At 63.3% G+C, this 15095-nt stretch overlaps 3 protein-coding genes across 3 annotated transcripts; 2 read left to right on the forward strand and 1 right to left on the reverse strand.

Annotated features, from left to right (window-relative positions):
• Positions 1-1260: 1260 nt before the first annotated feature.
• On the forward strand, positions 1261-3960 carry UBE2M (ubiquitin conjugating enzyme E2 M). The gene is made up of 6 exons (XM_060084088.1): positions 1261-1375; positions 2548-2642; positions 2765-2803; positions 2916-3019; positions 3300-3363; positions 3449-3960. The coding sequence occupies exons 1-6, from the start codon at positions 1267-1269 to the stop codon at positions 3587-3589; spliced, it is 552 nt and encodes a 183-aa protein (XP_059940071.1). The 5' UTR covers positions 1261-1266; the 3' UTR covers positions 3590-3960.
• Positions 3961-4547: 587 nt separating this feature from the next.
• Positions 4548-7468, forward strand: CHMP2A (charged multivesicular body protein 2A). Its single transcript, XM_060084085.1, is given in 7 exon segments — positions 4548-4568; positions 4571-4774; positions 5514-5705; positions 6582-6761; positions 6840-6970; positions 7062-7123; positions 7242-7468. Coding segments are annotated over 7 exon segments (918 nt in total). The 3' UTR covers positions 7370-7468.
• A 668-nt stretch (positions 7469-8136) lies between these two features.
• On the reverse strand, positions 8137-14578 carry TRIM28 (tripartite motif containing 28). The gene is made up of 17 exons (XM_060084040.1): positions 13923-14578; positions 13478-13590; positions 13119-13251; positions 11284-11419; positions 11090-11206; positions 10880-10994; positions 10577-10723; positions 10359-10473; positions 10171-10277; positions 10044-10080; positions 9916-9961; positions 9583-9835; positions 9176-9495; positions 8975-9098; positions 8806-8892; positions 8590-8727; positions 8137-8495 (listed from the first exon to the last, which is right to left on the reverse strand). Exons 1-17 carry the CDS (start codon positions 14269-14271, stop codon positions 8319-8321), a joined length of 2514 nt encoding a protein of 837 aa, XP_059940023.1. The 5' UTR covers positions 14272-14578; the 3' UTR covers positions 8137-8318.
• Positions 14579-15095: the final 517 nt, after the last annotated feature.

The raw sequence follows: 15095 nt of genomic DNA on the forward strand, positions 1-15095 counted from the left end.
TGACGGTTCCCTTGGTGACAGCCTGAAATCGCAGAACCGCTCCGCGCCGCTTCCTCCCGCCCCCACCCCCCCGAGGCACGCTGAGCTGTGATTGGAGGGGAGATGGGCCCCGCCCACATCTCACGCGCAGCCGACGGATGGTCGTAGGGCACCTCCGCTGGAACCGTAGACTCGTGCAGAGCGCGGCCCTTCCCACGTTCCGCTTCCGAAGTGTGTCAGCCTGTGTAAACCTCGACAGTGCTTACTACTCTCTGACACAATACACGTTTTATTTGTTAGTTTCCTCAACCAGACTCTCTGCGAGAGGGTTCTTTGGGTTTGCCGTGGGACACCGAAAGTGCTGGACCACGCACCCTCTGGGCAACGCCCCTGCCTTGCTCAGGCTCTGACCTGACCCAGCCTCAGTCTGTGACCCCCGGGGCCAAGTACTTCGTTTGGCCCGCCTACGCCGCCGTCTGCACGAGTGCAAGTGGGAATGGCTGGACCGCAAACGAAGCTGCCCGCATCTGCCCCACTTAAAGATGGCGGCAACAACGCCCCCCTCCCTGGACCCGCGGGCGTCCCCGGAAGTGACCGGCCCGGCCCGGCCTGCACGAACGGAAATACCCGAGCCTAGCCGAAGGAGCCCGATCCCCAAGTCCCATCGCGGAGCAACGCGGGGCGGTGGCGTCGGCGGCTGCGCAGGCGCACAGCGCAGGCCGGGCGGAAAGAGCCGAAGCGGGCAGGCGACGGAAATATCCGAAGAGGTGGGGCGCCCGAGGCCGTTGCGGACCTCCGCGCCGAAGCCGCTGCTGCCGCGGAAGCCGACCCTCCTCCAGTACACGGCCGTCGCCACCGCAGCCCCCGCCTCCCTCTTCCGACCCGAGCCGCAGCCCCCTCGGGAAGGGAGCGAGTGAACGGGCCAGTGGCGCGGCCTAAGGACCCCGCGCCCGCAGCCGCAGCTGGGCCTGAGGACACCGGAGCGGGCGAGGGGGAGGAGGGAGCGGCGGGTGGGGGCGGGGCCGAGCGGACACGAGAACAGCCGAGTGGGCCCGAGCGCTGCCGAGCGAGCCCGAGGCGCCGGGCCAGGCCGGAGCCGACTACGGGAGCCGACGCGGGCCGCGCGGTGGGCGCGGAGCGGCGCGGCAGGCCGGGCGGGCGGCGGCACCAGCCGAAGAGGCCGCGGCGGCGGGTCCGAGTGGCGGAGGCGGCAAGGGCGGCGGCGGCAGGGGGCCGGGTGGCCGGGGTCCCGGGCCCCGCAGGGGCGGCAGCGGCGGCGGCGGCAGGATGATCAAGCTGTTCTCGCTGAAGCAGCAGAAGAAGGAGGAGGAGTCGGCGGGCGGCACCAAGGGCAGCAGCAAGAAGGCGTCGGCGGCGCAGCTGCGGATCCAGAAGGGTAAGGAGTCGGGATGGGGGTGGAGGTCGGAGGTCAGGGCCTGGCTTGGGGTAGTGCGGTCGCCAGGGGTCAGAGGTGTCAGAAATGGGGGGGGCCGCGGATGTGGGGATCGGAGATCAGGGCCTGGGGATTGAGGGATCAGGGGTGGAGGAGTAGTCACTGAAGTGGTCAAGTGCGGGGCCGAGGATGGCGCACTGAAGGTATTTGGAAAGCCAGATGTCTGACATTAGGGCCTGAGAACCTGAGGGTGGCAGTGTAGTGGGGGGATCGGGAACTCGAGAGCCTGGGGGGTCAGACGGGAGCCTGGGTGAAAGGCAGAGGAGAGATGGATAGTGGGGGCCGAGGATTGAGAATCCGAGTGGGAGATTTAGTGTATTATGCTGGGGTCAGTGGGAATCAGAGTCAGGCGTGGGCCTGGGTTTCGTGGGTCTGGGGGGGGCGTCACATGGCAATTTGGGGTTTAGGGTGACAGGAGGAGGAGGGAGGGACAGTGGGTGCCAGAGATTAGAGATAGGAGTAGGATTGGGTTTAGGCCATGGTGCTGGAGATGCTGGAAATCTTATAGTCAGAACAGCGTAAGGTAGGAGGGCTGGGAACTAACAGATCTGGGGGTCAGATGGGAACCTGGGTTTGGGATGATAGGCAGGAAGAGGACTATATGGATCGTGGGGACCAGGGATTGGTGGGGGGATGATTTAGGGTGTGGAGGGGGAATAAGGTCTTTGAGTTTGGGCAGATAATTGGGGACTCCTCTAGAAGGTGGGGGTTATGGCCAGGGATCCTGGGTGTGGGGTAGTCGGAGGCTCTTGGAGGGCACATGGGAGTGGGGGCATTTAGGAGCTGGGTTGGGGGGGACCCCGCTGTTGTTGGGTGCTGGGACTTAGGGCTGTGGATTCAGAAGAGTTGGAACTTACCCTGGGCCAGGAGCTCAAGCACAGTCACAATTGAACATGTGTGTTTGTGGTGTTCTGTAGATCGAGAAGAGCCTGCCTGGAGACTGGGGAGCAGAAAGAGCAGGGAGAGGGTTGGGGATGTGTCCCACTGCCCAGGACAGAGCCGGGGTCCTGGAGGAGGCTTTGGAGGCTCTGCTGGTACCTGCACCTGCTCTGAACACCCTCCTCTCTCTCCCTCTTCCTTTCTCTCTGTTTCCCTTTTCTGCTGTGAAAACCTAGACATAAACGAGCTTAATCTGCCCAAGACGTGCGACATCAGCTTCTCAGATCCAGACGACCTCCTCAACTTCAAGCTGGTTATCTGTCCTGATGAGGTGAGGGCACACTCAGCTGGACTCCCAGGCACAGCGGATGGCCCCACCTCAAGTAGGGATACCTGGTTCACCTGCCAGGCCTTGCTGGATGGGATCCCAACTCCTCTTTTCTTCCTTCACAGGGCTTCTACAAGAGCGGGAAGTTTGTGTTCAGTTTTAAGGTGAGTCTCGGTGGGCCGGGGTGGCTCTCTGGGCTGAGGAAGCAACAGCTGAGGCCCCGGCCAGGCACTGCTGGGGCACCTATCCACCTCCCCTCTCTTTTCCTGGAGCCAGGTGGGCCAGGGTTACCCGCATGACCCCCCCAAGGTGAAGTGTGAGACGATGGTTTATCACCCCAACATTGACCTCGAGGGCAACGTCTGCCTCAACATCCTCAGGTGAGGGCACTAGCCCTCCACAGCTCTCCCCAGCCCTGCCTGCCAGGCACCCTTCATGGCCTTGCACTACACCGGTCTCTGTCCATTCCTCACCCCTTGTGGTGTGTGTTCCTCGTGGCTTGACCTTGGCTTTCTCCATGGTCTGTCCTCCTCTGCACCCTCCCGCTAGCGTCTCCCATCCGCACTGTCCCGTGCCCTGGCCCTGACCTGTCCAGTCCCAGCAGGGCCTGTGGCGGCTGCCCACTCACCAGCCCCTGATCGTGATGTTCTCTGCCCACAGAGAGGACTGGAAGCCAGTCCTTACGATAAACTCCATAATTTATGGCCTGCAGTATCTCTTCTTGGTGAGTAGGGACGGGGGCGCTGGGGCCGGGGGAGGTTGGCCTTCTGCCCCTGGGGCTTGTTGACCCCCACCCATACCGGCCACAGGAGCCCAACCCTGAAGACCCACTGAACAAGGAAGCCGCCGAGGTCCTGCAGAACAACCGGAGGCTGTTTGAGCAGAACGTGCAGCGCTCCATGCGGGGTGGCTACATCGGCTCCACCTACTTCGAGCGCTGCCTGAAATAGGGTCGGCGCATACCCACCCCTGCCAGGGCCACCAGCCCCGGCGTCCCCTGCAAATATTTATTGGGGGCCACAGGTGGGGGGGGCATGGGGCAGCCGGTGGGGGAATCCCATGCCCTGACCTGCCACCCCTCCCTGCCACCCGCTCCTAGTTTTTTTTTTTTTTAAACCACCATGTGATTGAGGTCGGCGCTGCCTCCCCCGACCCGCTCAGCGATGGGAAATGAATTGGCTTGTCTAGCCCCACGCTGAGTGCTATCCAGCCCCCCTAATCTGGGCTCTGGGGTGGGAGGCCAGGGGTGGCTGGGTACCCGGCACCCCACCCCTGCACCACTGGAGGTCCCGCCAGGCTATTAAAGGGGAATGTTACCGCACGGCCTCTGCCTCTTCCTTTTGTGGGGTGGGAGGGGCAGGTGATGTCCACCAGGGCTCCTGCGGCAAGCGTGGTAGGAGTTGTGTGCTCACAGGTGGCATTAGGGGCCCCCCCGCCCCCGCGTCAGCAGGCTGCCCAGTGCCTGGGGCAGCCCTGGGAGTCGTGAGGGGACCAAGCCCCAGGCCTCGGGCAGGGTGGGATGAATCCCACTCCGGAACAAAGGAGGGGCAGGATCCAGTAACCACAGGCTTCCTGGCCAGTAAGTCAACATACAAGAAAGTCCGCACCATCCATCTCCTGTTCTGCCCCCTTCTGCCATGGGAGGGCCTTACGAGGAGAATGCTGCCTGGTGCCACCGGGTGCCTGAGGTCCAGAAACATCAAGGAGAGTTCTGGGTCCCTGAGATGAGCTGGGCCCTACAGTGGGTGACGCGGTGGGGTGCAGGGCCTCCGGGTGGCTGCGCGGAAGGCGCCCGGAAGGGCGCCAACCCCGCAAGGACCAGGACTCCGGCCGTGGCTCGGCTCCCTTAGGCTGGACTTGAACCTGTGGAACACCGAGTCTGCGGCAGGGACACGGAAGCTGGTGCGCATGCGCCTGGGGCCGGCCTGGTTCCCCCGGCGCGTGCGCACGCGCGCTCTTGTCCCCGCCCAGCATTCCGGGCGCCGGCGGGGCGTGTGACGTCGGGTGGTTTAATCCGGAAACGGCGGCGACCGCCGACGCGACAGAACCGAGGGCCTGTCGTTGGTGGGCGCTCCGGGGCTCCCAGCGAGAAGAGGGTGACCCGGAAACGGAAGCGAGTCCCTGTCGCAACTCCGGTGAGTGGCCCCTACTGGGGCGCGGGCCCCGGGTGGGCGCGTGGGCGGCGGCGTACGAGGGCCTCGCCCCTCCCTGGGACCCGGCCTTATCATCAGAGGACCCCATGCTGTCTTGCCTTCAGTGGTCAACACCCCGAATGGCCCCCCAGGCTTTCCTGCGTGAACAAGGCACCCCAACACTTAGCATCCCTCCCTCTGTACAGTAGTCCACAACGCCCCCCAACCTTATTCTCCGCACCCAGATTCCCTCAGCATTTAGGACCCCCGCCCCAAACCGAATTCCACCCATACGCTGTCAGCTTCCCATCCACCCTGTTTCTAGCACTCACAGCCTCCACCTCCTCCTGTCAGGGACCCCCCCCCCAAGTGCCCTGTCCTTGGCGCTCAGGGTTCCAAGTGCCCCCTACCCCCGTCCGCCCACACACGGCCATCTCCAGTCTCAGTCCACCGGACACGCTAGGGCCTCATCGCAGGGTCTGCAGGACGAGATGGAAGCCTTGAACCTCTGTGGGGGCACTGCGATGGAGGAGGGGTTGGGGTGGGCACGTCGTCCCCACTCACGTCCCTGGGGCTACCCAAGTTCCGGACTCCACTCTCGTGGCCTTCCGTTCACGCCTTTTCTCCCTGCTCAGCCCCTTCCGTCTTGGGAGCCCCCACCTGTCCCTGCCCACGCACAGTGTGACCCCACTCTGCCTCATGCCCTCGTGTTGGGCCTCACACCACTCTGCACTTGCCCCAGACCTGCCGGTGGGCTCCTGCGGCCATGGACCTGCTGTTTGGGCGCCGGAAGACACCGGAGGAGCTGCTGCGGCAGAACCAGCGCGCCCTGAACCGCGCCATGCGAGAGCTGGACCGTGAGCGACAGAAGCTAGAGACCCAGGAGAAGAAAATCATTGCAGACATCAAGAAAATGGCCAAGCAGGGCCAGATGGTAAGCTCGATTGGGCACAGCCTGGGACACAGGCCAGTGCTGTTGCTCGTTCAGACACTGGGGCTGCAGCGAACTGGACAGGCTGAGCACCAACAGGGAAGTGCTTCTAGGGAAACGAAGGGTTGAGTGGGGCTTTCCCTAGTTTCAGGGTCCAAAAGGCTGCCTCTGTGGAGGTGGTATCAGAGCCAAACGTTGAGTAACGAAGAGGGTGAGCCCGTGAAGATGCAAGTGGCAGGTAGAACAGCAGATGCTCCACGAGAGAGCGACGGGTGAGCTCAGAGGAGTGGACGTGGGCCAGAGCGCTGGGAATCGTGGGCCACCGTGGGAGCCCACGTGGCATGGGATGCACTGGCCCTGGGGGCAAGTGAGCAAAGAGATGGGCACAGCCTGAACTGCTGGGGAGCAGCACCTTCGACGTGCAAGAGTTTTGGCCTGAGCAGCTGGGTTGACGTGCCATTTCCTGGGCTGGGCAAAGCAAGGAAGAGCTCTGGGGAGGAAGTGAAACGGTGAGGTTTGGATGTGTTCCTGTGTGAATCAGGATTCTGTTCTTGAGGTGAGGGCCTGTGTGAGGTGGAGGAAGACACACGTTCTTTGGCCAGGAGAGAAATTCAGGAATGGGTGTTGACTCTACAGACGTGGAGAGAAAAGAACCCCTCAAAGGTGGCCCCACCTTTCTTCCTCTCATTTCTGCCCGCGGAGGCGTCTGTGCACTCCACTCCGCGGAGGAGTGGTGACCCAAGAGGCACGAGGGCGAGAGGGAACAGGGTCCACTGGGGGCAGGCACATAGGAGCCCCTGAAAGCCTCAGTGGGCATGGTGGAGTGGCAGTGAGCATACTCCCAACGCTGGCTCCCTGCCACCTCTGTCCCCTTCGCAGGACGCTGTGCGTATCATGGCAAGAGACCTGGTGCGCACGAGGCGGTACGTGCGAAAGTTTGTGTTGATGCGGGCCAACATCCAGGCTGTGTCCCTCAAGATCCAGACACTCAAGTCCAACAACTCGATGGCACAAGCCATGAAGGGCGTCACCAAGGCCATGGGCACCATGAACAGACAGGTGCGCCTCTCCCGACCCCCCCCCCCCCCGCTACCCCGCTAACCGCAGGGGCCAGACTCACCCTCCTCCCACTTCCAGCTGAAGCTGCCCCAGATCCAGAAGATCATGATGGAGTTCGAGCGGCAGGCGGAGATTATGGACATGAAGGAGGAGATGATGAACGACGCCATTGATGACGCCATGGGTGACGAGGACGATGAAGAGGAGAGGTTTGGAGACAGGAGGCAGGAGGGAGGGCGGGGGCGGATGCCTGGCCCTCCGGGTGCCTGGCCCTCATAGTTCTTTTTTTTTTTAACCTAGTGACGCTGTTGTAGCCCAGGTCCTGGACGAGCTGGGGTTGAGCCTGACGGATGAGCTGTCAAGTGAGTGTCCAGACCCTGGGCCCTGTCCTGCGCGCAGCTCAGCCACCGCGCAGACCCTCCCTCTCCCAGCATGACTCCTTTCCGCAGGGGCTCTCTTCCTAACCCCCCTTCTCTGCAGACCTCCCCTCCACCGGAGGCTCCCTCAGTGTGGCCGCCAGCGGGAAGAAAGCAGAGGCCGCAGCCTCCGCCCTAGTCGATGCAGACGCAGACCTGGAGGAGCGGCTCAAGAACCTTCGAAGGGACTGACTGCGCACGCACACACGCACGCCCCCGGCCACCCTAGGGAGCCAGCGGAGGGCCCGGCATTTTCATTGTACCTTCTGCAATAAAAGAAGTTGGCCACTAGTCTTGGGCCTGTGTGAGTGGCCTGACGTGAGGCAGGCTGGGTTAGGGAGTCGTCCAGTGACAGGGCTGACAGGAGTTGCTCAGGCAGGGCTTGGTAACGCGTGCCAGATTAGTTGGGGTATAAGACAGAGGGCTGGAGGTTTTCTCGTTTTGGCGCGAGTGGACAGACCAAGCCCACCCGTCTTCAGGGCTTGGGACGTGAAAACGAGCAGCAGACACTGGTCCAGCACCCCCAAGGCGGCAGGCTCCCCAGACACACTGGTAGCATCCCAGGAGTCCAGGCCTGTCCCCCAGGAATACGGTGCCCAACTCCGCTTAGCCCAGCCCACCCAGCTCACTCCGATGAGCTGGTTGCGAGAAACGGTTCCATACCAGCCCAGGAAGCTCTCGGGGAGAATGAGCTGCAGTGCAGCACCTACCTGGGGATTCACCCTGCCTGCCCGCAGATTAGCCTAGGTCTGCCTACCTACCAGGTGACCCTCCTACCCACCAGACACTCCCCAGCTCGCAAAGGGCCCAGGAGGGATGCTGCTCCCCACTCCCTGCACACCCAGGTGGCTGGAGACAAGTGCCCCACCCCGATCTGGCCCAACAGGGCTTGGTGAGGGATCGGTAACAGCCAGAGACCAGGCCCCCAGGACCACTGCCGCCACCAACCAAGGCCTGAGTAACGGGTGAAGTTTTTATTAAATCCACAGAAGTAAAAACCATATCGTGAGGGGCTGGGGTGTGGGCCACCAAGGAGTGGGGACCAGGCCACCGGAGGGAGGAGAAGAGGGAAGAGAAGAGGGGGTGACAGGACAGAACAGAGAACAGAGCCAGGTTGGAGCGGCTCGGGGGCTGCCCAGCCTCAGGGGCCGTCACCAGGGCCACTGGACAGGTCCTGGGCGCTCAGGCCAGCACCGGGCAGGCTCAGCGGCGGGGGCTCCACCAGAACAGCGGAGAACTTGGTGTCACCAAAGGCTTCGTTCATGCGAGTCTCAAAGAAGCGCTGCAGGCCAATGATGGACTGCACGTCGGCCTTGTCCTGCCGGGCATATTACCGTGGATGGGTCCTAGGTCGCCCACCTCTCTGCCCCCAGCCTCCCCTCCCCAACCCATCCCCACCCCAACAGGCTCACCTCTGTCAGCTTGTTGAATTGCTTGAACATGCGGCCCACATCCTGGGCAAACTCCTGGGGGGAGCTGTAGGGGGGCGACAGCTTCTCCTGGAGACGGGCTCGAATCAGCGTCAAGTCCAGGGTGCCGCCGGGCTGATCCTTCAAGCGGAGGCCACAGGCTGAAGGTGAGGCCCAACAGCCCCTGCACCTCCCACCCTCCCAAGTCCCAGAACTCACCAGGGAGAAGGTGGAGTCAGTAGCCAGCTGGTGCAGGGGCCGGCAGGGCTCATGGCAGAAGAGGGCCAGCAGGACTCGCTCACACTTCTGCAGGCATTACGGGAACATCAGAGTCATACGGGACTTGGGGTGCTGCTGGCCAAACCAAGGGAGTGGGCCCCACGCTCACCTGCTGGTTGGCTGGCGAGAGCTTGGCCACCACGCCAGCGCCGTCACCCCCGTCCAGGTTGAGGCTGCCATCCTCCTCCTTCAGGTCGGGCAGCACGTGGCAGAGAGAGCAGCTCCACTCCTCCCTGAGGGAACGGACCGTGAGGGGCTGCACGGGACCTGGCCCGGCCCTCCACCCCACAGGCCCCACACAGCCGCGCACCCTGGCACATCCTGCAGGGCAGGCAGGTGGCAGTCCAGGTGGAAGCAGAACTCGCACTGGTTGCACATGACCAGGTCACCTGGCTTCTGGCAGACACGGCAGATGGTGGCACTGTCATCCAGGGCACCTGGGCCACCAGCTGGGGCTGAGGTGCCCTCTGGAGCCACCACCTCCAGGCCTGAGCTTGTGCTGCCGCTGGGTGAAGCCAGGCGGGGGCCCTCGGCACCGGGGCCCTCCGCCAGGGCCACCAACACAGGTTTGGTCTCGGGGCCCTCGGTGGCAGCAGGCGGGGCTCCAATAGCAGCCTCTGTTTCTTCCTCCTGTGAGGAGGTGAGGGGTGTTCAGTGGGGTGCCGGCCTGGGCAGTAGATCTTCATTTCCCAGCCACAGCCACTTGGGCAGGCTCACCTTGACGATGGCCATGCCAGGCAGGGGCGGGGCACCAGGGGCCCCTGGGGGCGCAGTCCCAGGCTGTCCAGCAGCAACAGCCGCAGCACCTCGCTCAATGACGATGAGGTTGTAATCCTCAGTGGTGCTGCCCGGGAAGACCTTGAAGACTGGTGGCTGGCTGTCAGCCGTGAGGTCCAAGTCCAGGCGTTCGAGGCTCACCCGTGGCACCTTACGCATGAGGCCACTCACCTCACCATCACTTGAGCGGGACCTGTGGGCGTGGCTTGGTGTGAGCACCCCACCCCTATGGCCACCCTGTCCCTATAACCACCAAGGGGCAGCCACACTCACCGCTTCACCCCTGACACGTGGGGCTCTGCACTCGAGTAAGGGTCATCTGCTCGGAACACAGAAAACAGGTTGGGGTGGACCGAGGGCACTGCAGCTCTCCCACCTACTGGGGGGGCAGAATCACTCACCTGACCCGAAGCCATAGCCTTCCTGCACCTCCATGGGCTGTGGGCAGAGCAAGCAGACCTCAGTGGACAGGTTTCCCACAGGACCCTGTGCCTCTTTTCTCCCACTATGGTCCCCTCCCTGGCTCACCTGGCTGCTGCCAGAGCCCTGCTTGCTCAAAGGCCCTGGAGCCCGAGGAGGGGCCATGGGTGCAGGGCCTGTGGAGTTGGTGCCAGGACGTTCTGCCACGATCTTGCCTGCAGTAAAGAAGTAAAACAGTGTAAGAAAGTGCAGTGCCTGGGATGGCAGGGTGCAGCAAGAGAAAGACAAAAACCCACCAAAGGCCTCTGCGCTCTTGGTCCAGGCATTGAGGTCCCACTGGAACTTCATCTCACCGTGGGGCTCCACGGGGTCCACGATCATCTTGAGGGCCCGGTGCAGCTGGAAGTAGATCTGGGGGTGGGCAGTACATGAGCACACGGGCAGCGAACAGGGCTGCAGGGTCTTGGGAGGCGCCTACCTGGAACCCACCACCTGGGTGCCCACCAGCACACACCAGCTTCTTGGACAGCAGCAGAGCAGTGGTGTTGTCACTCTCCAGAGCCCATGAGGCAAAGCGCAGGATGTGTTCCTGGTGCTTCTGGATCTTGGTCATGGTCCAGTGCTGGCGCTCCAGGCGCTCCTGCTGCCCCTCGGTCACCTTCTGCAGGCGGAGGGCACGTGGGGTCAGGGAGGACAGCCACCAGAACCTCTCCCCGCCCAGGAAGGCGCCAGCAGCCAGCAGAGGGCGCCAAACCCCAGGACGATTCCACTTGAGGCCCAGTGAGCTGCCAACGGAGGAGGACCACGCAGGGGGTACCTGGGCGTCGTTAACCAGCACACGGCCCCGCTTGTTCAGTTCCTTCATGATCTGCAGGATGGCCATCTTCACGTCCACCTGCACGCGCTTCTGTACGTCAGACACTTGGCGGATCCTGGGTAGCAGAGTGAGGTCAGGGCCACTCAGGCAGGTACTCACCCAGGGCCACCCCCAGCCCCGCCCCAGCACAGCACGGGCATCCACACTTACGAGCTGCGAACCTCCTTGGTGTTCTTCTGCAAGGTCGCGTGCTTGTCCCCGAGGCGCTTCACCAGCGAGGCCAGGAGCTTGCGCTGGTTCCTCACAGCATCCTCCAGGAACTGGTACCTGAGGGCAGACAGAGGTGGACCCGGGCGCCCGGCGTGGGAACAGGCAGCACCCACCCACCAAGCCTCAGGACTCACTGGTGGTCCTTGTGGGCGTTGAGCTGGCAGTCCCTGCAGGTGAGGGTGTCGCAACTCTCGCAAAACAGCACAAGGGGCTCATGCTTGTGCACGTTGCAATACACCGTGCGCTCACCGTCCCTCGACTTGGCTGGTCCTGGGGAATGGGAATATATGAAGCGGGAGCTCATCCTCACCACCTCCAACTGGAGGAGCAGACAGAGATCAGGGCCTCACTTCCTGCCTGTCCTGCAACCCTGGGCTGGGCTATGTGCCGGAAGAACCCAGAGGGCCTACAGCAGTGGACAGGGAGGAGCCAAGATCCTTGCTCTCAAAACCCTCTGCCCTCAGCCTGACCAAGAGGGTCGCAACCCTCTCCCTTCAGCTTCTGGAGGTGACAGCTTAAAGCCTAAGACTGACGGCCTCTGCCAGGAGAGACCTCCCCGCTGTTCCCTCTGCTGAAACTTCCGCCAGGTGGACACTCAAGAAAGCTCCTCCACCTCTGAAGCCCTGCCCCCATCCACCACTGGGGTCCCTTTCTCCTCCACTCACAGAGGATTCTGTCCAGCAGGGGAGTGGATTCTGGCTACTGGGGCATCCCAGCACACACATTTGCTTTCCGGCTCAGACAAAAAGCAAATCAGGGCTTCAAGAGGCCGTCAGATACTTCTTCCTCATAAGCCATGCCTGGTGACCTCCCCTCTCTTCTCTGGTAAAAGGAGACCCCACCATCTTAACAACCCACGGGGGAACCTGCAAAGCCTTCTCAGGCTGGAGAGATGCGATATCAGACCAGGACCCTCAGAGAGGTGTCAGGCCCCTGTGCCGGGAAAAGGGTCCTACTGCTCAGAGCAACACTCCCCAAAGGCTAATACCCCACGCTGACCCCCCAGCACCCGCCGAGGCTGCTGCCACTAGAAAACCGGGAACATCCTTCCTTCGCTCCTCCCCGAGCCCTATCATGTCTCGTTACTACACCAGCCCAGTGTGAGACACAGGAACATTTTGATACAAAGGAGCCGAGCCTCAGCTCCTCTAAATATTGCCCGCTCTTGCACCCTGACCTTTGCCTGGAACCCGGGACCCCCTGGAGACCCCTGCCCTTCTCTCCTGGCTCCTCATGCCCCACAGGAACCAGCTCTATCTCTATCCAAGTTTTCCCATCAAAACTGTTCTCTGGGCTGGCGGAGCCACAGCGTGACTACCAAAACGCCACTCATGGGGAGTTCTGGGCCAAAAACCAAGCGCAAGGCCCTCTCCACAGCACTTCCAGCACTTCCACAGCAAAGGCTGGAAATACCGAGCTAGGCTGTGAAATACCTGGGACCCAACGATAAGAACACTCCCAGCACTCACTGGTGATAGTCTGATGACCCTACCAGCTTGTTAAGACACAAAGGCCCAAAGACCTCACTTTCCCCTACAAAGGCTTAAAACAGGTGCCAGGGAACCTCTGGTCCAGGAGGTCCCTCACATCATTCCCCAAACACCCTGCATTTCCCCGTCCATACATGCCGATCTCTCTACCATTGGAGGCCTATCCCCTGCCTGGGTGGGTGGGGGTGGGGGGTCCCTGATGAGCTTCCTCAAGCCCTCTATACACCCGCTGCGGCACCATGAGATCCCCTGTGAACTCCCCCGACTCCCTGCCTGTGGCTTTTCCCCGGCCACTGGACCTGCAGAGACTGCCCACCAGGGCCCCAGCCTCCCCCGTTTTGAGTTCTGCCCTCAGGCCCTTCAGCTGGTACCCCGTAGAGAAACTCCCTGAGACCCTCCCACCATCTGCAAGTACCACCATAACCAACTGAAGGCACACAGAGAAGACCAGCAAGCGCAGCCCCCGGCACGCTGCGTACCAGTGGAACGCACAGTGTGGTCCTTGGTGTACTTCACCCGCTGGTGCGCCTCCACACACGTCTCACACAGCGGCTCAGAGCACTCCACACAGTAACTGGTGGCCGGGGCATTATCCTCACAGCTAGTGCAGCACTGCTGAGCAAAGGCAGAGTCAGAAGAGACAGAACCACCAAACAAATGTGCATTTAGAACCAGGAAATACGACATGAAGAAAGGCGGGGCCTTTACTTAGCCCAGACAACCTGCCCTAAGCTTTCTACTACGGGGAGAGTAAAGCCTGGAGCTGGTACCACGCTCTGGGCTAGTGACCCCTACTCATGGCCAGACACCTCCTGGGGCTTGCTTGGGCGAGACATACCTGATTCGCATCCTGGGAATCGGTGGCAGCCTTGCTGCCACTGTCGCGCATGAAGTAATTCTCCACAATATCTTTGGAGAAACACTGCTGCTTACATACTGGACAGTCCACCACTACGAAGAACACGAAGAAACAAAACCAACGCGTGGTGAGCGCATCCCCCCACTGGGCCCCAAACTCCATCCCGTGCCAAGCCGAGCCGACCCGACCCTCCGGAGGAAGAACCAAACCCTTCTTTTACCGAACTTTAAACAGTCGCCCCATCTCAGTGCCCGGCCCACAGCCCACTGCCCACACACGTTCCGGCCACTCTTCGGGTCCCCATCCTCTCGCCCAGGCGACCCCCGCCATCGTCACGCTGGGAACAGACCCCCAGTCCCCGAGCCTCGTCAGGAGCAAAGGCTGCGGGTGGGGGAGGGGCCGCCCCCGGCCCCACCGCACTCACCAGCGCCGTCGCCCGCCGCACCTCCGTCCCCTGAGCTGTTGGCGGCGGCAGGCGCCGCGGGCCCGAGGCAGGCGCTGCAGGCCGAGTGCAGGCAGGGTAACAGGCGCGGTTCCCTCTCGGGCCGCAGGCGCTCCCGGCACACGCCGCAGTGCTCCAGCAGTTCCAGCGCCTCGCCGCCGCCCCCCGCGGGCGACGATGCCGATGCGGACGCCGCGGCCGAGGCCGCGGCCGAGGCCGTGGCCGAGGAGGCGGCGGCGCGCTTCTCGGCGCCCGCCGAGCCCTCTCCCGGGCCCGGGCTGCCAGAGGCAGCCGCTGCCGCCGCCGAGGCCGCCGCCGCCGAGGCCGCCATTCACACGCCGCCGGGGGCGCCCAGGGGGGGAGGAGGGGCGCGGGGCCCGCCGCGCAGGCGCAGACGCGCTCGCCGCCAAAGGCTGGGCCGCTGCCGCCGCGAGGCCTAGCGCCGCCACGCGCCGCCTAGGTCGCCGCCCGCTGCGCGCGGGGCGCTGCCGAGGCCCGGCCGGCCGCTGCCCGCTCTCCTGCCTCCGCCGCCGCCCGCGCTTCCTTCTCAGCGGGGACCGAGACCAGCGCCACGCGGCACGCACACAACAGCTCGACCGCGCGCCCGCTCGCAGAAAGAGCCGCGGCTGGGGGGCGGGACAGAAATAACTGGCGCCGACGCCGTCGCGCACGCGCACTGGGCGCCTCTCGCCCGGGGGCGGGGCCGGGGCGGGCCGCGGCGGGGGAGGCCATGAGTACGCACGCGCCTGAGCGGGCTCCTCCCACCCTCGCCTCCACCACCCGCAGCGCCGCTCGTGCGGCAGGGGCGGGGCATCTGCGTCGCCGCCGCCGCAGCCTGGTCACCGGCCGGGCTCGCGCCCGTTATTGTAGTCCCTGCTCCAGGCCGCTTACTCCGCACGCGCGCCGGCAGTCCGTTCTTCCACCTCGATCCCCGCCCCTTTGGCCGCCTGGGGAGGTCTCCAGTTGCTGCGTCGACTAGCGTTCCCTAGAGGGGGCGGGGCCGAGAGCTAGGGAAGATGCTGGGCCCGGGGAGAGGGGCGAAGGGTCCCCATCCCGTGGAGGAAGTACTCTTCTAAACCGAGACGCTGACTTTGGGGTTTTAACCTTTTTATTGTTTAACATGAGAAACATTGAAACCTGACTAAATCAAATAGA

Source organism: Mesoplodon densirostris, chromosome 19, assembly GCF_025265405.1.
Source record: "Mesoplodon densirostris isolate mMesDen1 chromosome 19, mMesDen1 primary haplotype, whole genome shotgun sequence".
Taxonomy (NCBI): Eukaryota; Metazoa; Chordata; class Mammalia; order Artiodactyla; family Ziphiidae; genus Mesoplodon; species Mesoplodon densirostris.